The sequence below is a fragment of the Megalobrama amblycephala genome, linkage group LG9, assembly GCF_018812025.1.
Source record: "Megalobrama amblycephala isolate DHTTF-2021 linkage group LG9, ASM1881202v1, whole genome shotgun sequence".
Taxonomy (NCBI): domain Eukaryota; kingdom Metazoa; phylum Chordata; class Actinopteri; order Cypriniformes; family Xenocyprididae; genus Megalobrama; species Megalobrama amblycephala.
Window position 1 is genome coordinate 27,371,814 of NC_063052.1, and position 23,414 is coordinate 27,395,227.

The window sequence follows — 23,414 nt, forward strand, 5'->3', positions numbered from 1 at the left end:
AGTGCTTATCATAGAAATTGATGAACAGCTGCCACGCCAGCATGCATTATGGTTAGCATAAGCAACTCTTTACATCCATATGAGAAAACAGCGGCAAAGCCGGTGTTCAACACAGAAGGCAACGGAAGCAAGTGGCCGGAGTATTTTATATAGGACAAACCACCGCTTTGAGACGGGGGCTGTTTATATTGCATGAGCGAGTGAGTGGCCGGAACGCTTTGTACTCTATTCATGACAGATCATTGCTCTGAGGTGGGGAGCTGCATATTATGAGAGTGAGTGAGTGGCCGAAGATCAATGCTTTATGGAAGGCAGACCACAGATTTGAGGCGGGGGGCTGCTTACTGCTTATGAGTGAGTGAGCAATCGAAGCACTTCATACTCTGTGCATAGCAGGTCATAGCACTGAGATTGTGCACAATTTTTTTTTTTCTCAACGTGAGTGCCAGGGATTTGCTTCTGCACACAGCAGACCGCTGCCCTGAGGTGGGGGGCTTGCTTAACGCTTGAAGAGTGGGCGACTTGAGCTTTTCCATGCTCCGAGTCTGAACATTGCAGACTGCTGCTTTGAAATGGGGCTACTTATGTTGTGTGCGGGAATTTTGTTTTCTGTACACGACTGACCACTGCACTGAGACAGGGGGCTGTTTAAATCGTGTGGGCACCGGGAATTTTGTCTTCTATACATATTCAACCGCTGCACTGAGACAGGGGGCTGTTTATATCATGTGAGTGCTGGGAATTTTGCATGAGCGTGAGCTCATCACTAGAGTCTATAAGGTCCGATGCTGTTATTGAACGCAGACGGACTCGCGCTGCACTGCCTCTGAGAGGGCCTCGCCCAGGCAGAAACTCATCTCATCCATTCTCATACTCATCTATTTTGCACACTTTAACGCCATTTGCGGGTGAATTCTCGCCTGCGAGATTTCATAAGGCTTCAGTAGATTCGAGGAAGGAGGGGATAACCCCAAAGTGACATCTATCGATTACGCAGTGTCGAGAGATTGACTCAAAAGGCGACTTGTTCTATGAGACTATTGAGGTTTTATGGGGATTAAACAAAAGGAGTGGGTGGATTTTTATCATTATAGGGTGGTTGTGTACACACACTGCTGACATACATTTATGTTCAAACACCATGTAAAAGTGAATTTTGTATAATAGGTACCCCTTAAAGCGGAACTCAGTAAGATTTGCGAAGCTTCCCCTGCAGGTTCCTTCAGTGAATCACACTGTCGTAAATACTCCAAGCGCAGCTCTGGACTACAACGACTACAACGCTCACCAGCGCAGTAGTTTTGCAAATACAGTACAAGAAATCTCGATGGAGGTGGGTAATTTTCGAAATTGTCTTATAAAGTCATAATATATACATTGTTTTTGAATTACCATAAAGCATTTTGTCACTCTTGCGTGAACGTGAACATGAGGCGAGATTGTGTTGGGTCGGCGCAGCTCAACTTGCAAGTGCTGTTTTCTGGCGTAGACGTGCCAGAGGGGGTTAGTGCTCGCCTCAAAACTACCACTTCAAGTCAATTAACCATTGTAAGGACTTAGAAAACTATTTATGAAGGTAAAAAAAAGTTACTTAGTTCTGCTTTAAGACTTTTTGTGAAAGTTGTTTAAAGGAATCAAATGTAGTGTCAAAGAATAGGTCTTTTAAGCATTTTAACTAACTTTGAAACGTTTCATCCTGCATTGTAGGTGGTTATGAGCAACAGGGCTAAGGAGAGAGAGGTCTTGGAAGCTATTTCCTGTAAGGGAATATGCTTATGTTTCTATAACAACCCAGGATAGACTGTTAGGCAAGTGGTGATAATGTCACTCCTCACATATGTGAGTGTGTATGTGTGTCATAATGATATTGTCCAGTAGATGGCAGCATTTAACTACACCGATTTACAGCAATACACTATGGGGAGTGGGAAAATTCTAGAAATAAAGGCAAAATCTGTGTAAAACGAAAGTCAGTATTTTTTTCATGAAAAAGTACAGTACAAATTTTCCATAATTAATAGTACTTTCACAAAAAAAGTAAACTTATCTTTACAAACAGACTGAAATGAAAGAGGATTTTTTTTTATTAAAACATTTTGTTAAAATTAGTTAAAATATGTGAGAGTCAAATATGTAAATATCTTAATGTGAAATTACAGTCATTATTCAATTAAAGACTGCTAAATAAATATACATCAGTTTAATTCACCCAACCCCCCCACCCCTACCCCTACATGCAGAATCTTACATTAGTCATGTACCACACACAGCGCAACAAATATTTCAGGGGTTTCTCAAAACCATCTTTATTGTCCTATTCACCTTAGGTGCAAATATCATCACCGTCATCATTTTTTGCCAAATCCAGGATTATATTTCTAGTGCAATGTCTCTTCCAGGATATCCAAATCATCATGATCCAAACTTGAATTTAATTCAAGGCTCCACTGTCACACAGTAAGCCTGAGCAATACGTTCATTTTGGTAATAAAATAAAATAAAAGTAAAGTAAAGAAAAAAGACATTGAAGAGAAAGTGAAATACATTTGCTTGTGATGTTGGATAACTGATTCACATTCAAAGTTCACTTATTCATGCAACCAGCATATTGTGGATGTGATCAGGTAAGTGTTAACTAAGACACAGAGAAACAGAAGTACATGTACTGTGATTGTTTCAAGGGGTCTATTTCTTTCAGTTTAGCCTGGTGATATCTGGTCAGTTTCTTTGACTATGGCCTTTAGGTTTCATTCCCACACACAGAGAATCACTTTTTGTGATTGGTTGTGCTGGATTTTTTGTTTTTGTTATGATTATTAGTTAAAAAGTATATATTAGTTGTCATTAACATGGTTAAACAATGGATTTAGAATGAAACACATAATAAGGAGAGATCACCAGTGAACTGGGACTGCTAAAAAATCAGGACTTTTTGAAAAAAGACAATCTTTTGTTTTCTGCTAGTGTGTAAAACTGGAAAATGTTAATATTGTGCATATAACATGTAAAAAATATCTGCAGTCTGAAAAAAAATACAACCTTTTCTTTCCATAAATATCTTTATTTTTGTAGTGCTTTGTGTTTTTTTTTTTTTTTTTTTACTTGCGCACTCAGAGGAAATAGTATTGACTCCCAGCGTGTCTGTGCATGCATGTGCTGATCTGTGGCCAGGGTCCAAAATTAACACACCAAGTGCCGGCACAGGAAAAAAAAAAAAAGGCATAAGTGTTTACTTGCCAGATGGCTGGTAACATTATTAGCAACAACATAATACATGGTTTAAATCAAATTGTAAAAACAATTTTCTGAATCTTGTGTGTGAGCGATTAAAATCAAACAATATAAACTACTAAAATCTACTGAAGAATCACAAATTGTGTGTCTTTTGTGCAACAAAAATAGATTTGGGAAAAGCTGTAAATGAAATGTTACTAAATTATTAAAAATTGGGACGTCCTGTCAAGCTTGTCTGCATAAGCATATGTAAAAATGTATTGGTGTGGAGCTGAGTGAAAAGTCAGGTCACCCGCCACTGACAGTTGTGGTGTATAAGTTAATTTTAGATCCTGGCTGCGGCCTTTACTTCCCTCTACATCTTTCTATAACACTCTCTGCGGACACATTGATTGTCTGTGCAATGACTTTGAGTCTGTATAATATCTACGTTGGCGTGTACGTTTGAATGTATAATCCAAAACATGTAAAACCACTGGAGCAATTCTATTGCTTAAAAAAGGAATCACTAAAACAGAACACTGATTGAACATGTGCTGTGTTTTGAGGTGCGATTCTGAATTCATGTCCGTTTTTCAACAGCAAAAAAAAGGTTCTGGCGGTTCCTGATAATCAGTAGAGGTATGTGAGATTCAAACCCTTTTGCAGCACACAAGGATGTCTCTAGAAAGATTAAAAACACTACAGTAAAACAAGAAAACCAGGAAAGAAATGAAAACAGCTGAAACAACACCACAGACACATCCAAAAGCATCCCTGAACATTGAAGGGTTGACCACTGACCTCAGCATTGTGTGTATTTACGCGTGTCAATCACCCAGACCATTCAGAGGTTAAATGACAACAGTCCTGGAGGTATAAATCGGCAAACTCATAGCACCAACAAGTTCAAGCAGAAGCATTGCCTTGGTCTATCATGTGACAGCTATAGAAGAGAAGAAAAAATCAACTGAACAGAGTTCCATCCCAGCAGTTTAATAGGTCTAGTTATGGCTGGGTACAAATGTGACCTCAAGTTCCTCCAAGCAGCTCAACACAAGTCCAAGCAGAGTATGATTTTCAGGGAAGTTTTTGGCACCTTAATAGAGGCATTATAAGCTAATGTTAGTGTATGCTGGCTAGAGAGTCTCTCATGGGCTTTTAATGAGTTTTCTGCTGACAGTCAAAAACCTTTCTTCAAGGACTAAAGTTTATAGAGATCAACATATGAGATCATCAAAAAACCTTTTATGTGCTATGTATAACTGGAATTTACTCTTTCTGTGAACTCTAACTAAGGTATCATGAAGGTCCACTTGCCCAGTAAGCTTTTACAGACAAAGAAACATTTTACTCAGGGTTCTAACCACCATTAAAACTGATGCCACCTTGCCATTTAGAAATGTTTTGTTTACCTTGCCCACTTTTTTTCAGAGAACAGTTCCAATTCCAAAACCAAGTAAGCTGCTTTACTGTCTATTGCCAACATATGCTTCAAAGAAAGCATGCCAAATGAAATGGAACCTGATAAGTGATATAGTACTAGTATGGCACACAAAGTGTCTGACTATGTATAACATTCCAAATCATTCCTCACATGAATGAAAGGGAAATTCACAATCCAGTTGATCTAACAGAGTTTGATGTTAGCATGTTGCTAAGCTATGCAAAACTGGGATACATACAGCACACACACATTGGGTGAAATATTTAATTGCTAATTAGTTTGAACTATTTGATCTATATACTTTGACATGACGTGAATGCCAAGTATAGTAACCCATACTCTGAATTTTTCCTCGGAATTTACTCAATCGAAGTTACTGCACATACATTAGGAGCAGTGAGTAGTGGACACACACACACACACACTGCAAACTGTGCCTTTTTTTCTGCGGCACTCTGGGAGCGACTGGGGGTTAGGTGCCTTTCATAGGCATCTCAGTCATTTCCTGCCAGTATTGAGAATCGAACCCGCAACCAGTCTGACTCTCTAACCATTAGGCAATGACTATTTTAGAGAGGAAATGAGACAGTTATTGAAAAAGTAAGAGTACAGAGCTATAAAATGAATGTGGATAGCAGAAGATCATTAGGTCTTGGTAGAAACTGACTATTGAAATCGACTGTCTTTGATTGAATTTGAGGCAGCTGAGATGTAATATTACTGTGGTCTTCCTCTGGAGCAGCAGCAGGAAAATTTAAGTTACCAAATGTCTTAATTCGCTTTCCATTTAGCGATCTTGTCTAGGACTAACAATTGCGATATTAAAGAGCCCTCAGTCCTGATTTTGCTTTTGTACACTCTCAGTCTAGGGAAATGTTGCCTAGGTAGGCAGCTCATTGGGTTTTGGAACAGAACTATTACCAAGCTATGTCTTAATGTGAGCATGAAAAGACCTTTCAACCAACATATAAGGGAAACAAAGGGAAAAAAGGTATTGCAGTGTGGCGCTTTTTTTCTGAGGACTGACGTGACATGAAACCCAAATGCATAGTTCATACATCTCACTTAAGCGGCATCAGAGACTATGATTAGAAATAAAACAATTTAGCAAAAAAATTGAGTAACAGAAAGGTGATTTTTTTTTTTTTTTTTTTTTTTTTTTTACAAACAAAGAGTGAAAGAAAACAAACTGTAACGCTATTCACATGTACCCGCTTTGTAAAAGGAATGGTTCCATTCAAATTAGGCCAGAGAGCTACTCCTAAAACTATGGAATGAAATTATGCTCAGTAGTGACCAGGAACAAAAACAGTGTTCATGTGACCAAGAACAGGGACACAGAGTTCGAGGGGAGGTCGGATTTGTGGAGGTTGGTGTTGGTGGGAGCAGCCTGGCCTGATTGGTTGGCCATCAGTCTTCGAACACTTCCAGGAAGAGGGGCGGAAAGAGCTCTGTGGGACATTCCACCTTCATGTGCAGGAAGCGGCTGGCATGGCAGGCACCAATCATGCGCAGGTCTGTCACCTTCATCAGCAGCTTGGGCCAGAAGTGAGCCACCTTGTGCTTACGGTAGTTGATGTAATGTTCAAAGGCCAAGAGGAACTCCTCCTGACAACGCTCTATCCGTTCTACGCTCGTTAAACCTGGACGATCTGCCAGTGAAACAGAGGAGAAGAGATGATGGCTGTTTCCAGTTTAATTTTAAAACAAATTCACTTTAAATAAAAAAAAAAGCTGGGCTTGAAGGTGATGTCGTGATTTTATAAAACTTATTATTTCTATTCTAGTTTGAGTCATTTAACATCCTGAAGACAAGCGTATGTAAAACCGGCCTTTTGAAGTGTGCCTGTTTATAGCGTTTATAGTTTATATGTGTTGTCTATGTTGATTTAAATGGGTAGTTCACCTAAAAATAAAAACTTCCATTGTAAGGCCAAAAGAAAAAACAAACAAACAAACAAAAAAACACTTGAGACATCTCTAAAAATATCTTTGGGTTACACAGAAGAAAGTCATACAGGTTTGAAGCAACATGAGGGTGAGTAAATAATGACAATGCCACAAACATGCCCACAAATTTAAATACAAACTGTGCAGTGCTACATTTACAAGGTATAACAGGTACATAGGTGCCACCAGTGTGCTAGAAATTACACACTTTAAACAAAAAAGAAAATTCCTGGCAGAATTAGAAGGGACTATTGCAGTCTAGCTGTTATTGGTTTTCTTCACGACCAATGACATCTGTTGTGTTACAGTGCTGGAAATAGAGTCAAAAGTACTGACTTTTACCTATCGATATTTTAAAAATGTGACTCTTTGAGTGCTGTTGAGTGGATTTGTAAATACCTCTGATTGGCCATTGTGTTGACGCACTCATCAGATATGTCTGTGATTGGCTACAATGATCAACGCACAGCAGTGTTTGAAAGCACACGGAAGTGTTAGAATTTGAAAGTGGGAGCAGAAGCGTTTGAAAGCAGGCGTCTATCAGTGGACTGGTCTGCGATAGACACCTGCTTTCAAACGCTCCCGTGTGTATCTGTAAGCGCTCGGTGAAGAGACTATTTACATGTTTTACAGCATTGATCATTGAAGCTAATCACAGACAAACTCGATGAACCGTGATCACAATGGCCAATCATAGGTGTTTACGAATCCACTCAACAGCGCTCAAAGCATCACATTTTTAAAATTTCAGTACCAACTAGGTACTGAAGTACAACAGTACTTTTGACAACTCAGGTTGGAAAGGTTTCATATGTTAAAGCAGAAAAGTGATATAGAAAAAGAAAATCATCACCTTTGTTCTCTCTCTAAAACTAAATCAGAAAAAGACCTTTAGGACACTAGTTAAAACCCAGTTAATTATCAAAAAATCATTTAAGTCACTGATTGAGTTAGGCCAGCTGCAGTACCGGACAATCTGTTTAAATGTGCAGGAATCGATAAGAAATCGATATAAGAGTAGACGTGGGCACTGAAGTCTTTACCTATTGATTGTGACATTCTCAGTTGAAGCATAATCCCATTTTAATAGCGTTATTAAGTGGTTTCCACTCAGTGGCCTGTGTAATCCTGGGTAATCGGCACTCAAGAACACCCGCTGCAGCTGGCCTAATAGCTTTTAAACGTACTTCCAATGGAAGTCATGAATCATACTGACAACTGACATTAATCAATCATGAAGGAAAACAACTTTAGGAGAACAACTTTATGAGGTTCACCAAACCAAGTACAGTACTGTGAAAAATTCTTTTCACCCCCCCAAAAAAAGGTTTTAAGCCAGTTATTTATATCTTTTGCTGTAGTGTGTCAATAGGAAATATCCGTTAACATTTCCAAACATTCATTTTGCCATTAGTTGTAATAATCCAGTGAGATTTTTGAATACACAAGTAGTCTGACAACAGCCGGTGCGCCACACAGTGATCTGATCTCACCATCATCGAATCCGTCTGTGATTACATGAAGAAACAGATGAAATTGAGACAAACTAAATCCAGGAGAACTGTGGCTGTGTCTCTAAGATGCTTGAAGAAACCTGCCTGCAAAGATACAGTACTGTGAAGAGTTTTAGGCACTTGTGTAAAAATGCTGTAAAGTGAGGATGTTTTTAAAAAATACTGTTATAAATAGATTTTATTTATCAATTAACTTATATTAACTAAATCAAAACAATATTTTGTGTGACCACCCTTTGCATTTAAAACAGCTTTTGTCCAGGTACACTTGGGCATAATTTTTCTGGTAGCTTTGGAGGCAGGTTTCTTAAAATCCATTGGTGACACGGACACAGTTCTTCTGGATTTGGTTTGTCTCAGTTTCATATGTTTCTTCATGTAATCACAGACGGATTTGATGATGGTGAGCTCTGATCTACATGTGGAGCACCGGCTGTTATCAGTCTTATTGTGTATTCAAAAATCTCACTGGATTATTACAATTAATGGCAAAATGAATGTTTGGAAATGTGAACGGATATTTCCTATTGACACACTACAGCAAAAGATATAAATAACTGGCTTAAAATCTTTTTTGGGGGGTGAAAATACTTACGTGCCTAAGACTTTTTTAGACAATATTTAAAAGGGCTGATTTTTGTATACATTTTATTTGTATACAATGTGCATACACTTTGACATAATGTGATGGACAAGAACAAGAATAAATGACTGGATTAACTTTGAGAAGTGAAGATAGCACTAACCGGAGGAAAGCAAAATCACGGCTTGTAGCAATGCCACCTCTGAATCATCCAAGTTAAAGGAGGACAGCGAGACGCCCAGATCAAAAATGGCATCTGAGACCACGCCCAGACCTCCGTTTTTGAGCTGGCCCCGTGTGACGGCCATCTCCCCATTCAACGTTAGAGTCTCACTCTCGGGATCATAGCGCACCGCCGCTCGCAGAGACATGATCTCCATACAGCAACCCTTCAGCAAAATGATCTGGTCCTCACAAGGCAGCTGAACAATTACACAAATAACACAATAATCACAGTCACAGTATGTATTATTGTGTATCAAAAAACAAGAGACTGTCTAGTGCACAAATGAATTCACTTCATCTCATTAAATTGTTCCCTCATTTTGATGCATTTTCTGCTTTGATTTCTGCTTTGTACAGAAGACCTTTAAAAATTCACATTGACCAACTGCTTGGTTGGATGTAAACTAGGTTTTGAAGGATTTAATTTCCTGCATTTAATGCAAAACGTTCTCACTCCCAACTAGTCACATATAGACACTTGATCAGGAGGCCTTGACATCCCTTTTTTAATGCCTAGCATACCCCTTTTAGCATTTTTCAAAGTGTAAGGTACTCTTTTGCTTTCATTGAGAAATCTTTGGCGTCATACACAGTCGTGATTGGCATGGGAATTTTATCGTCATGATAAAATTATGTATTTGTGTATCATTTTGCCCTTATGACATATATGTAATTTATATAGTAATTTCATTTACATTACACTATTTAGACATTTTTGAGCACGTAACCCAACCCCTAAACCAAATCATTTGTATATTATACAATATAAAACACAGGCTATACCAGACAGATACAACTATAGTCACAATTTATTTAAAAAGTACAAATATTCCAAGTGTTCCGGGGCCAAAAGATTGTTTTGTGTGAGGAACAGACCCAAAAGTGATCACTGTCTCCATCCATCATAAAGCTTAGATCCCATGCACACATTAAAAAATTGCTGACAGAATAAGAGTTATGTAGGTTTTTATTGTGAAATGGTATTGGCTCTTGTATGCCTCGAGATCAACTGCAACAACCTAACGTATCTTGAATGATATCTGACAGTGTGCGTTCATGGAGCAGGATCATTTTCAGCAATTAAAACCTTAAGTTCCACTCTGTTCTTCACATAAATATATCGTATGGCTTCAGAAGACTTGGAATACAACACAAATTGCCTGTTATAATTTAATACTCTACGACTGCACATTTATTTGCCTGTTACCCGTTTTATATCATTGAGAAGTGGTTAGGTTTAGGGTAGGGGTGAGGTTAGGTGCTCCAAAATATCTGTGAAATTATAAATGACACTAAAGGGGTACCCTGGTGTGTTAAAAAGAGACGCTATGGAGTCCACCATGGCATCACTTTGGGAGTTGGGAGTGAGAATGTGTTGTTTGATGGAATGTACAGCAGGCTTCTTACCTCACAGAACATGGGCAGTTTTTTGGCAAAATCAACAACACGAGTGATTGCGGGGGTGATAATTTTTGTAAACTGACTGAAGGCTTCTATGTCCACTTTGCTCCCTTCTGGTGCGTTGACGATGGGTGCCGAACCGATGTCCTCCGGCTGCAACGAGAGGAAGGGGAGAGGTTGTGTGCTCAGTAACACAGATACTTATAGGTAATGGACATTCACAGAGACGAAGGTGTGACACAGCAAATCCTCATTCCCCTCTAAAGCACAAAGAAGGCCAAAGTTACAGCAAGACATGTCAACGAAACAAGAGTGGAGCCCAGTTATTAAGAGGGAAAAGAGGAAAGATGAGAAACTTAAACTAGAAGATCAGAGCAGAGAAGCGTCTTTGATATCTCCTTCTGCTGGGGAGCTCATTGACTAGGGTTATCCACTGATATTTGGATTTTTTTTTTTTTTTTTTTTATAAAGATTTGTGACCTTCTGACCAGAAAAATGTGACGTGAAAGACAGAGCAAAAAAAAAAACAAAAAAACAAAAAAAAAACAAAGCAAAAGAAGACTGGGAGCTGAGTACAGCGCAAAACCAGCCTGATATTCCCCTTTGACATTAGTCAATTATTCAGCTTTCCTCTTCTGTGTACACCTTCATTCTGACACAGCGAGCAGAGAGCTACACAAACACTCCAAACAAATGCCTCAAGCATTCAGCATGTCAATTTTTCCGCCAAAAAAAAAAAAAAAAAAAACGTGACAGAAATGGAAGCAGCTGAGAATTTGAGAGAGCGTTCTTTTGGATAAAATCATAAATAAATGTGTTTGCTCTGCTGGTTCTTACCTTTGCTTCCTTCACCCCCACTGCACTCTGGTCAGAAGTACAGAATAAATTACATGTTATTTCATTAAGTAGCATTGCTTCCTCGACCTGTTGGGCAATCAACAGGGATCGTGAAGTTTCAATGAAGAACCCGAGTCAAGTCAACTAAAAAGAACAAGTTTAAACTGGACAGGTGAGTGCAGACAGAAAGTGACAGTGAGATATTTAGTTTGCGTGGAGTTTCCATGGATTTCGAGGATTTAAAAGCATCATCATATAATATTATATAATATAATCATCATATAATATTACATACAGAATAACTGCATACAGAAATTTAGGATTCAAAGTACAAAATTTTTTACTGCAAATTGGCCATAGTAAAACCTGAAAAAAGTTTTAGTACACATTTTGCTGTTAATTTTATGTTCTACCTCACAATATATGAAAACTAGAACTGGGCAATTTAGCTTACAATTTTTTGTTGATATTTTTCAGCCTTTTGACATTTTATGATATTTGCATGATATCTGAAGTAGCTTAATAGTCTGTTCAAACAGACAATGGGCTTCAATCATAGTTTTTATTTATTTATTTATTTATTTATTTTTATTTATTTTATTTTTTTTTGTGAAAGTCATCAGTAAAACCTAAGATTTAATTCAGCGCAACAATTTTCATAAGAATGTTTTATGAACAATTTACACAGAAATTCACTCTTGGGTTTTATGAGTGAGGTCCATTTTTACTATGGATTCAAAATGTTTAGTGCAAGAACTAAAGTAAAAATCAAATTATATGTATCAATATACTACATAATAAGCTGTAATATTTACCTAGATATATTTTTGTTACTTCAAAGTTTTACATGAAATTTTGAGTAATGCTAACAAATCTCTGAATCAGTTATGAGTTATGAAACAAACAGCATTAACCTTGGTAAGCCTAATAAATTTTTCCTACTGAAGTTCAAGTGAAGTTTGTAATTTCTGTACCTCTAGCATCATGAAACGCAATTGCAAAAATAACTGGCTGTGTCTGTGCACTCAAACAGACAGATTTCAATTCCACAAAATACACGTCACTTTTAAATTAGAAATCTTAATGGTGTAAGATATAGAATTAAGAAACTAGTGGAATGACGTACATTGGGGTAAATGTAATTGCCAAATAAAAAGCTTCAAACATTTAAAGAAGCCAATTAAAACTTCACATGGAAACCCACAGCAGTGTTAAAGGAATCCTCAAACAGAATTTTAATCTGTAGAGGACAGTTAGATTCAAGAGAAAAGAACAATTATGAAACAATTAGAAATTTGGTTAGAAAAAGACAGAGAGAAGAATATCAGAAAAAGGAACAAACATGAGAAAACAGTTTTGGTTTAGGAAACGGAGCTTGAGAAAAGAAGGACAAAGGTGTTCCATTAAAGTTAGTGCTGCTGCCTTTGTGGTAGAAAGTCTCCAGCGTCCATCTAACACTCCCCACTCTACAAGGAGATACAAAAACATGGACATATTAACAATGGGAATAGCGGTGAGGAAGGGCTTGGGAATTGTGCGGGAAGGGTTGGGGAAAGGGAATCTAGGGTTGTGGTAGGGTAAAAAAAAAAGAAAAAAAAAAAGAAAGAAAGAAAAATAGAATCCCACCCAAAACAAACAAACAACAACAAAAAAAAAAAAAAAAAAAAAACATCCTAAAACACAAGAAACATCACTGCCATCCGGTCATCAGGGAAGAGACCTCTCACCAGGAATTTACGCTTCTGTTTCCAGTGGTTGCCTTGGGCGTTTGTGGCCATATGCGCCTCTGTGACAACCCGGATCAGCTCCCACTCCTCCTGCGTGGGCTCGGGCCGCTCCCACACTGTCTTTTGCAGCTCCTCGCGTCGCCGCCGTTCACGGTTCTCCTCAATCAGCTTCCGCTTGGCTAGACGCTTACTGTCATCCAGCACCACTGGAGGAACAACAAGATGTTTGCAAGAGCTATGCACAATATCTGTCTCTCTAACAATCAAACACATAGCAACTTTTTGTCAATGCAAAGACAGCAAAGTGCTTGCACTCACAGAATCATCAAATAACAGGGGCACAAGGCTATTCAAGTGTGTTTGACTGTAGGATACTCACAGTCTGTTGCCATGCCAACAGCAATGCATTTCTTGAAGCGACATTCTTGGCACTGGTTGCGGGTGACTTTGTCAATGACACACTTTCCCTCGTACTTGCAAGCGTATGTTGGGTTTAAATTCTTCTGAATTGTGCGTCGAAAAAAACCCTTAAAAAACAAGATTTCATTTTTAATGGCAGAGCATGAGCCTTATTTGAAATTTTATAATGAAGTAGTGTAAACAGAGTGTGATATATGGTACATTAATAATTAGTCTGCACTGTGTGCTTTTCTATGAGAACAGAACGGCTGAACTCAAATACATTTGAAACACTCACTTTGCAGCCCTCACAGGTAATGCAACGGTAATGGTAGCCAGTCGCTTTGTCTCCACACACAACACACAGCTCATCCTTGTCCAGATAACTCGGTATGTACCCTATAAACAGTTACAAGTACAGTAATACACACATTACATTAAAATAAGCACATTAAACATTGATAACACTGCTAAAGTTATAAAACAGCACTAAAACTCAAGATACAGAACACTCCCAAAAATACCATCAAAAAAAATAAAAAATTAATAAATTATAACAGCTACATTTAGAAAGTTCAAAATATATACACATTTAGTCTTTTAAGTTACCTTATTAAAAAAAATGAATAATAAAAAATACTTAAATGAGATATGTTGAGTTTTGGGGAATAATTTAAGAAAGAAAAAGTAAGAAAAAGAGAAAATAAAGACGTGAGAAAGAAGAGAAGAAAAAAAGGATTAAAGAAAAGAAAAAAAAAAAGAATTTTATCAGTATGCTCTTATATTGAGACGAACCCCAACAACAACAACAACAACAAAAATAAGTTTTAAGACATAAGTTCAGGCAGCTTGCAGCAGCTCAGGAATCAATATGTGATCAATAAGTCTTTTGAGGTCGTCAGTGGCAGGACAGGAGCTCAAACCTTCTGTTCCTCTGTCTGTGTCCTTACAAATCAATACAACATACCCCAAACCTCCATCCAACCCTGAAGATCAATACACTACACAATGCCAAACTAGCTCCATGAATATCTGCAACAGGTCTTTGAAAGAGGCACTCAAGTTCAGTCCAGAAGACTAATTCAGCAGTTTTACTACTATAATATCATAATAACAGTTTTTCTAATACTTGCTAAGATTGATTCATTTTTTTGTAACTGGCACAAATGGAGGATATAATAGAAAACGTATTATATAAAATGGCAATACAATCTGCAAAAATGACACTAACACATTTTGAATCAATCCTCAAATGTTAGACCAAAAAATAAATAAATAAATAAAACAAACAAACAAACAAAAAAACACCACCACCACCAAAAAAAAAAAAAAAACAGTTTTCATAGTCATAAATCAATACATTTCTAAATCTCAACCGAGCACACCTGAGTTTAAACACTTTAAGAACTTTTTGAACTGAGATATTAGACTACTACAAATGCAATGCTAGCATACAGTCAGCCACCTAAAACATGCCAATTACATGCTCAAAAAAAGAAAGACAAAACTTTGGTAGCCAACGGGACACTTCTATGCTTCTTCTAGAGCTTGCGATACCTTTCTTGTGCGGCCCCTGCATCCACTGCATCTGAGAGAAGTCTGGCCTGCCATCAGAGTAGTAGTCTGGTTGGTGGTAGTGACTGAGAGGCACCTCCATGGAGCATAACTCACTCTTGAACACAGGGTTGCCCCCAGTAAACGGACACTCGTAGGGTTGGCTGGGTGGCCAGGCCTGCTCCATACTGGGAGGATGGTGGTGTAATGGCTGCGGCTCACAGTGAGTGAAACCAGGCCCTTCTCCACCATACATGCAGTACTCACCTCCGGGCGCCACTGCATATCCCCCACTCACACCGTGGGCTATGTCATACATGTCTGACATGCAGTAATTCATTATGAAATTCTTCAAAGGCACAACCACACACACACACAAAAAAACTACTTAAAAAGCTTAAGTTAATGCAACAAAAAACGGTACAGTTAATGCACTTGACCAAAATGCGATTGGCGGTCGCACTGATGTGCGTACAAATATCAGAGCTGACATGAAGTCATGAAGCAAACTACGTGAAAAGTGTCTGGAGGACACCAGCTCTTATATATGGAGAATCCACCCGCCCCACTTGCCCCTCGCCCTGCCAAATTGGGTGGAAGATTTTGAGCACGCTCTCTTAATCTGACACCGGACAAATCCAAGAGGTTGAACAGCCGGGACGACACATCCTCGGACAGGAAGACCGTCATACATGTGTATGACGAACCTTTAAACAGATCAGATCGTGTTAAATTCACCATCAGACCAAGCCTGTCTAAGATGGTGAGATTACAATCACAATCCCAAAAGCCAAAGTTTATTGATTTCAAATATGAGGCGCTTCAGGCACTGATCTTAAGCTGTGATCAGTCATATTGATTGTTATTTGTCCTAATCCTAAATGAAGCAGTACAATGACTCGTGACACATGTGAGGGCTTGAGCCACGGGTGGCATTTACTTATGCATAACTTCATAGAAGTAATCACATAATGAATAAAATGTGGACCTGTTTTACCTTCAGTCTGTCTGATAGTGTCCTATAGAAACATTAATGAATTGCCTTTTCCATTTGTTTACAGAATTTACTATGTTCTGTTCAAGAAATATTGCATCAGATAAAGGTAGATATACATCTTTTAAATGTCTTATACAATTTTAATTTACATTTTAATTGAAAAAAGAATAATACATTAGAATTATAAACATTTACTTAGTGCTAAACTTGAAAAGAATATTTCAAGTTATATACAAGATCAAATCTATGGATATCATATGTGCCAATCTGTTGATTACCACAGAAGATTGAAGACAATTTATTTTCAAATGTGGTGAGTTATGAAATATACTGGACTGGACCACTGTGCACTTGTCATTCAAGTGCATTTATATGCATATTTTATCATTTGAAAAATGAGGTTAACCTTTTCTGTTGTAATCTTAACTGCAATACAAATGTAAGTTCAATATAATTTGAATTACATACAAATTACATTAAGATGGAGTATAAAATACATCAAACAATCAGTCTAAAATAATTTTTTTTTTCACTCTCACAAACTTCAGTCGAGATACTGTAGCATCAGTATCAGTACAGTACTGCTGTCTCTTCAGGAATAAAACAGTGCACAAGATCAAATTAACTCTAAGTTGGAAACTGGGTTATGACGCTGAGAGTTAAGACAGCCAAAGTGACCAGCAGGTAACAGCTGTTTTTAGCAAGGGCTCCTGAGGCAAAGCCCCTCCACAACAGAGCCTGATACCAGTTTAACTTTTTGATGAGGTGACTGTCTCACATAAGCCTAATCTTTACAGGGATTTCATAAAGGCTTTAATAGCCAAAAACAACATTCAGACACATTAGCACACATCTGAACAATCTGGCAATGCTTGAAAACAAAGAAGAACTTGCAAATTGGGTTGCAGATTATCAATATTTAGAAGTAGGCCTATATATTTTCAGTATGTGATTGATGCAAAAGATATCTATACAAAATACCACAAAACACATAAAAAAATAGGTTAGGAATCTTGAAAAGCATCAATGCTTTCATTAAATGCTTAATTGATTATTTGGGCAGACGCAAATGGTAAACTGCTCTATCTTGATAGGTAAATTGCATTAAACATCTAGCATTCCAGATTAGAGCCAGTGTCCTTTAACAGCCCTTTGCCGCTTTGGGCATTTCCACCTAATTGCATATAATCATTATCCAATTGTAAAGGATTTTATGACCAGTAATTAAAAATATCCATGACTGTACCAATACATTGAAACACACACATACAGTTATGGTCTGCAGTTGCAGGTTATCATAACGTAAAACAGGAAACTTATTCTGAAAACGTTCCGTGACAAGAAAAATGATGAACTTACCAAGATTAACACTCCTTCAAAGAAGTAAAGTACTCCCACAATCTCAACCGTAGCCTCCTCAAAACATCAAAAACCTCAAAGATGACTGAATCACCCAGTAATCAAGAACACTGATTTGTTCGAAAACACCTCCATAACCCGCACACTCTCTCGGTCTCAGCACATGGGTTGTTGGTTTATGTAGGAAGTGTGTGTTCAGTTTGGCAGGTCTGTGTGATTATGCACCTACTAGCGAGTTTTCCACCAATTTATTCTCTCCTGGATCGATCACTTGAGGTCCTGGGGTTCAAGGCTGGTCATGTACAGTTTTCAGATGGTGGCCCTCATAGCACTGGGGATAGGGCCTGGGTTGACATGGCTTCCTGAGCCAGATGTCCCCAGCGTTACCTGAGCAGTGAGCTTCGCTGAGGCCACCTTAAACATACAGACAGGGTGACCTGAGGGAAAGACCAAAACAATGCTGTCTCATCCCTAGAAGACTCCCCAACCTTACCAATGACTCTCAGCAACACAAAGACAAAAGACCCACAGCGAAGGACTCATAATGACTCAATGTGATTTACAAGAGAATCAAGCCCGCCGTAAATACAAGCTGTCACTGGCCAGCCATGGCAAGATGCCTTGATCAATACTATAATGATCTAGACATAACTGATGAATATGGTTACTGATCTAGACATAACTTAGCCACTGTTTAGAGCAAATCAAGGGCACTGATCAATTAACTAATCACCTTAATTTTGTAATCTGCAGCAAATGAAGACCAGTGTCAGGTTAGGACTGTTGATAGGATATTTTCATTTAGCCTACTGGAAAATCAGCAAAAAGACTGGTAATAAGAAAAATGTAAATTGTGTTGCCACATTTTGTCAAAACCATAAGCTTTTTTCTGAATCCTAGTGAGCTATTTTTCTAGACAGCATTTTAAGGCACAACAAGCACACTTCTGACATCACTCCTGTTCCAAAACATAGGCTGCAAAATGATGCTGCCTTATAAATGACCTCAATTTACCCAAAATCATCCAGAAAGCAACGTGACAAGCTCTAATTATTATAGTCAATTCTCATTCATTTCATTTTATTAATACTGACAAGTGTGAGTAAATGTGAATAAAATTTGAAGTTAAATGTCAATAAAAATGTATTTTTTGACAAATATTTGTGTGATATTTATTAGAGCTTATTATAGAGTAGTTTTATTGTAAGCATTTTTTAACATCAGCTGCTGGTTGGTACAAAAACACTTGATTATGCTCATATTATTATAAATCATTATCTTTATCATAAGCATACTGAGCACATATATTTTTAGTTTAATTGCTCTTAATAAGATAAGACATTTGTAGCAGTATATAGCACTGCTCTCTACATCTCAATGGTATCCACAAGCTTGACCAGCATCTCCTAAATATCCTCTCTAATGATCTTCATAGAGGCAATCAAATTTTCCAACCAAACTGAACCAAACAAATCTGTTCATGATCCACTAACTATGCAATTTAGATAAGTTAGATCATTACCTGTCTATTGTAATTTGTGTTATAACACTGTACAGCGACCTTGAGTTTGTAGAAAGGCGCTATATAAAATAAACATTATTATTATTATTATTATTATTATTATTATTATTATGTTTCGAGAATGCAAAGATGGACAGCACTGCCAAAAAAACAAAACAAAAAAAACTTAAAAACAGATTGTGTATTTGCAAAAAGATAAGTACCTGCAACTACAGCCATGTACACATTAACTTTTCTCTCAAAACAATACTTTGTCAATGAGGCAATGATACCTGCAAGCACAGGGTTTGGGAGAAAAATTGAAAATGACACTGTCAAAAGGCCTGCTTTAACTCCTAACCCTAAAGACAAACAGGGCTGTGAATACGGCAGGATGGAGGATTAAGAGGTTAATTAGAGGGTCAGAAGTAATCTCTATCTCACAGGATCAATAGAACGCTAACCAGATGCATATATGTGAACAAGAACCTGACCGAGCTGGACTGGTTAGAGACATGGGATCTAGCATCTAGCAATAAGAGTCAAAATGTGTCAAGTCAAAAAGTCAAGTCACATTTTTTTATACAGAGCTTAATAAAATACAGATTGTTTCAAAGCTGCTTTAATAAACCAGAAAATGACAGTGTCTCATTTATTAAGCATGCGTACGCACAAATTTGTTAGTAAAATCTTGTTTTTACGAATAAATCATGATTCACCAAAAACGTTACTACTAAAATTTATTCTAAATTTATTCAAAAAATGTATTCACACACACACACACACACACACACACACACACACACACACACACACACACACACACACACACACACACACACACACACACAAAAATGTAGGAACTGAAACCACTCGTATGCCAAAAGCACTTTCTCTGTGTGGCCTTATAATGTTAAGAAGATGTATTTCATCTTAACATGACAAATATTATATTACATTATTATTTTTCTATAAAATTATAAAGGCCTAATAAAATGAATAAATTCATGTGTGTGTGCACATGTTGTGAATTAGGCGAGATTTTTCGTGAAAAGTGCTTCTGTGCGTACAAATACAAAATAATCCAAACAATTATTAGTGAATGAGTCCTAGTGTTCATTTTGCAAAATTCATCAATTACAAAACAATTTCTATTTCAGCTGTAAAGCGGCTTTATGGACAATTTATTATTATTTATTATTATTATTTATGGACAATTAATATTTATTTATATTAATTTTAAATTGTAGGGAAAAAGGACTGTCTTTGGAACCAGAATTAGAAACCTGGAAAACATTTGTCAGTCGGTTAGATTTCAGTTTTCTAAAATTTGACTAAAAAACTAAAGAAGTTCAGGTCTGTATGCCTGTAACTTATTGACTCTCTTCAGATTGACCAAAAAGGATTAAAGTCTATTAAGATATCTATCTAAAGTCTATGTTTGGGTGTAAGAGTGATTTCTGTTCAACCTATAAATAAATTTCATTAAAACATTTGAACAAAGATGTATTTGATGATAAAAAAAAAAAATAAAAAAGTTGTATCAGACAAAGCATAAATGGACAAAAAGTCAATATAAAGTTTTGGTAACACTTTATTTTAAAGTTTCCATGTCACAGTGCAATTAAACATTCAAGTACTGAGTAATAATAATTAACTACATGTACTTAGGGTTAGGGTTAGGATGAGGGTTTTCTTTAGGGTTAGTTGCATGCAATTATTCATAATTTATAGTTATTACTACAGTAACTAAATGTAACATGTAATAAGGACACTAAAATAAACTGTTACCAATTTTTTTTTTTTTTTTTAAATTTCTATTTCCTTATTGAACATAAGCCAATCACTGACCAACAGTCCACTCACAATTTTCTGTCATTTTACTATTTTTTTCAGTCTGTCTGAGTTATGTAGACTCCTGATGCCAGTAGCATAAACACGGTCAAGACTGTTAAGAAATGTCTTAAAGGGTTAGTTCACCCAAAAATGAAAATTATCCTATAATTTACTCACTCTCAAGACAGGTGTATATGACTTTCTTCTTTCAGTCAAACACAATGAGCGTGAATAGTAACCGAGATTTTGAAGCTCAAAAAAGTACATCCATCCATCATAAAAGTAATCCATATGGCTCCAGGGGGTTAATAGAGGCCTTCTGAAGTGAAGCAATGGGTTTTTGTAAGAAAATGATCCATATTTAAAACTTTATAAACTATAATCACTAGCTTCCGGTAACTTCCATCCGTCTGTCCACAAGAGAGTCGAGTTCCGGTGTAGGATGTAGGAGCGTAAGTTTAGGTGAGAGTAGATGCCTCTCACAGTTAAAAAAAAATAGGGCTGGGCAACAAATTCAAGTTCCTCCAACATTTCTCTTTAAAAATTATCGTTTTAGACTTTAATTTGTAACTGGTGTTTTGCTCTATCCTCTGCGCTTTTGCGTTTATCAATATGTCATGAGTCAGGTCAAAGTTCACTCCTCCACCGGAATCGATTCGCAGCCAGAGATTCTAGTTTATAAATTTGTAAATATGTATATTTTTCTTACAAAAACGCATCGCTTCACTTCAGAAGGCCTTTATTAACCCCCCGGAGTCGTATGGATTACTTTTATGATGGATGGATGCACTTTTTTGAGCTTCAAGATCTTGGTTACTATTCACTCCCATTATCTTCAAAGCTTTAGCCAGATTATTTTTTTATAACTCTGATTGTGTTTGACTGAAAGAAGTCATATACACCTAGGAATGCTTGAGGGTGAGTAAATTATGGGATAATTTTTGGGTGAACTATCCCTTTAAGAACTAGTTTGATCAACTATCATTTAGCTAAAGAAATCAGTCTTTTCAGATTTTAAATTAGGCCAATCTGCATTTGTAGCAGACTTAAAAAAAAAAATATGACCAGTCTAGTCTTGTTGGTCTATGTACACATGCAGACTGAGAGGAAAGACACTTTTGAGTGTTCAGGTTAAAGAGATTTCACCAAATCTCTTTTGATCCATTACGTCTTGCTATTGTTAAAAATAAGTACCTATTTAGTAATGAATTAAAGGATTAAACACAGAAAACCCTCATTAAGGACATCAGTTTCCATTAACACACAAATACAAATTTGACATTGTCAAAACAAATGATTCTGAATTAGATTATACTTGAGTCATCATGAGCTGGCAGGGATGGCTGATTCCGGGAATTCTTGTTACCAAACACAAATCTCATCTTGGGCCAAACCAATCCAAAAACAGAACACATGAATAATACACTACTAAAATGTCTACTGCAAATTGTCCATGGTGAATATATAACTTTTCCATGCTGCAGTTCAACATGAAATGTATTCTAATTTATTCAACTCAACATTAAAACAGTACATGAGTGTCTGACAGACTGAATGGCTCGTACACACAGAACAGACTGGCTGAGCAGAAGCGTTTCATACTGATGTCACAGCTAAAGCAGGTTCAGCACCACATGGCACATCTGATGCAACAAAAGATTGGAAAAGATGCTGAATGAGGGAGATTGCGGAGTTTTCATGTGCAAAAAACAGATGCCCTTGTTTTTCAAAACAAATAAGTTGACTAGACTTTGACTAGCATCTGAACACAGAAGGGCAAAAAAGTAATTCAGGGGACCTCTTACCACAACTGAAATAAATGTATGGTTGCAAGTTAAAAAATCTAATTTATTGATATGATTAAACGTTTTAAGTTGCAAACATTATTTTGAGTTCTGTTAACATTATAATGCTGATCATTTCATTAACTGTGTAATTTAAACCATAATTTGCACAGGACTAGATATAATAATGTTGAATTGTGTTTATTTAACAAATGTTGAAACTAAGTGTTATTTTATTTGTTTTTTAGTGAAGGGAAAGATCTGTTAGTGTTCAATGCTGTTATGTTTGACATTTAAAAGAGTTACCATTGCGCTGAAGAGAAGACAACATGAAGGTAAACACTACATTGACTCCATAAGCAATGACTGCGCTAATGCCAGTGAATTTACATGCTAAATAGGTTACATTTAGCATGTGCTATGATAGCTGTGGACTTTTTCTGAAATAGATTAATTGGTTCCAGAGCTACAACTCAAATAGTTTGAGAAATTTTTGAGTAAATTAACTGAAAGTGAAAAATTAACTCAAAATGATTGATGCAAACTTTTTTTTTTTTTTTTTTTGAGCCAAGACATTATTTTTCAAGCGTAAAGTGCACTATATTTCAATGTAAAAACCTATACCTTGTCCACTGCCCACCCACAATCTAATTTAAACAGGCAGTTACAGTGATGGTTTACCTCTATTGAATAATAATTTACATAAAAAGTCACTGTCATTCTTGTTCAAATTATTAACCCTCAGTAAAAGCAACAATGATAATGATGTTTGTCATTGTAAACAACGCTGATGAGATAAAGTGTGCTGGTTTATGTCTTTCCATTGACATGATGGAGTTTACAGCAGTTAGAACAACACACAGTCACCACACATTGACCTTAACATGGTCTGACGCTCTTCACAATAATGGCCGTTATCACACTGAAGAGGAGGATTTGTCACTCTCAATTAGTGTTGGTGGGACGACAGCGCTCCTCTCAGGCTCGGTCCTGAGGGGCCCATCATGCAACAGATGGCCTACAAAGACCATCATGATATCATACACATCACACTCATATTTACAGGCTGCTTTCAAAGACCGAAAGC

General features: G+C 37.0%; 1 protein-coding gene across 9 annotated transcripts in view; it reads right to left on the reverse strand.

Annotated features, from left to right (window-relative positions):
- Window positions 1–2,281: 2,281 nt before the first annotated feature.
- Window positions 2,282–23,414, reverse strand: part of thrb (thyroid hormone receptor beta) — a 234,116-nt gene continuing 212,983 nt past the window's right edge. For 4 of the 9 annotated variants that reach the window (XM_048202490.1, XM_048202489.1, XM_048202491.1 and 1 more), the window contains 7 exons: window positions 13,595–13,695; window positions 13,277–13,424; window positions 12,898–13,103; window positions 11,171–11,257; window positions 10,340–10,486; window positions 8,871–9,129; window positions 2,282–6,312 (listed from right to left, as the gene is read on the reverse strand). In XM_048202490.1, coding sequence (XP_048058447.1) covers window positions 6,071–6,312; window positions 8,871–9,129; window positions 10,340–10,486; window positions 11,171–11,257; window positions 12,898–13,103; window positions 13,277–13,424; window positions 13,595–13,695 — 1,190 coding nt within the window. In that variant the 3' untranslated portion in view covers window positions 2,282–6,070. Of the gene's footprint in view, window positions 6,313–8,870; window positions 9,130–10,339; window positions 10,487–11,170; window positions 11,258–12,897; window positions 13,104–13,276; window positions 13,425–13,594; window positions 13,696–14,853; window positions 17,164–23,414 lie in introns of those variants that run through there. The other 5 variants (XM_048202485.1, XM_048202486.1, XM_048202492.1 and 2 more) reach the window with 5 other exon arrangements.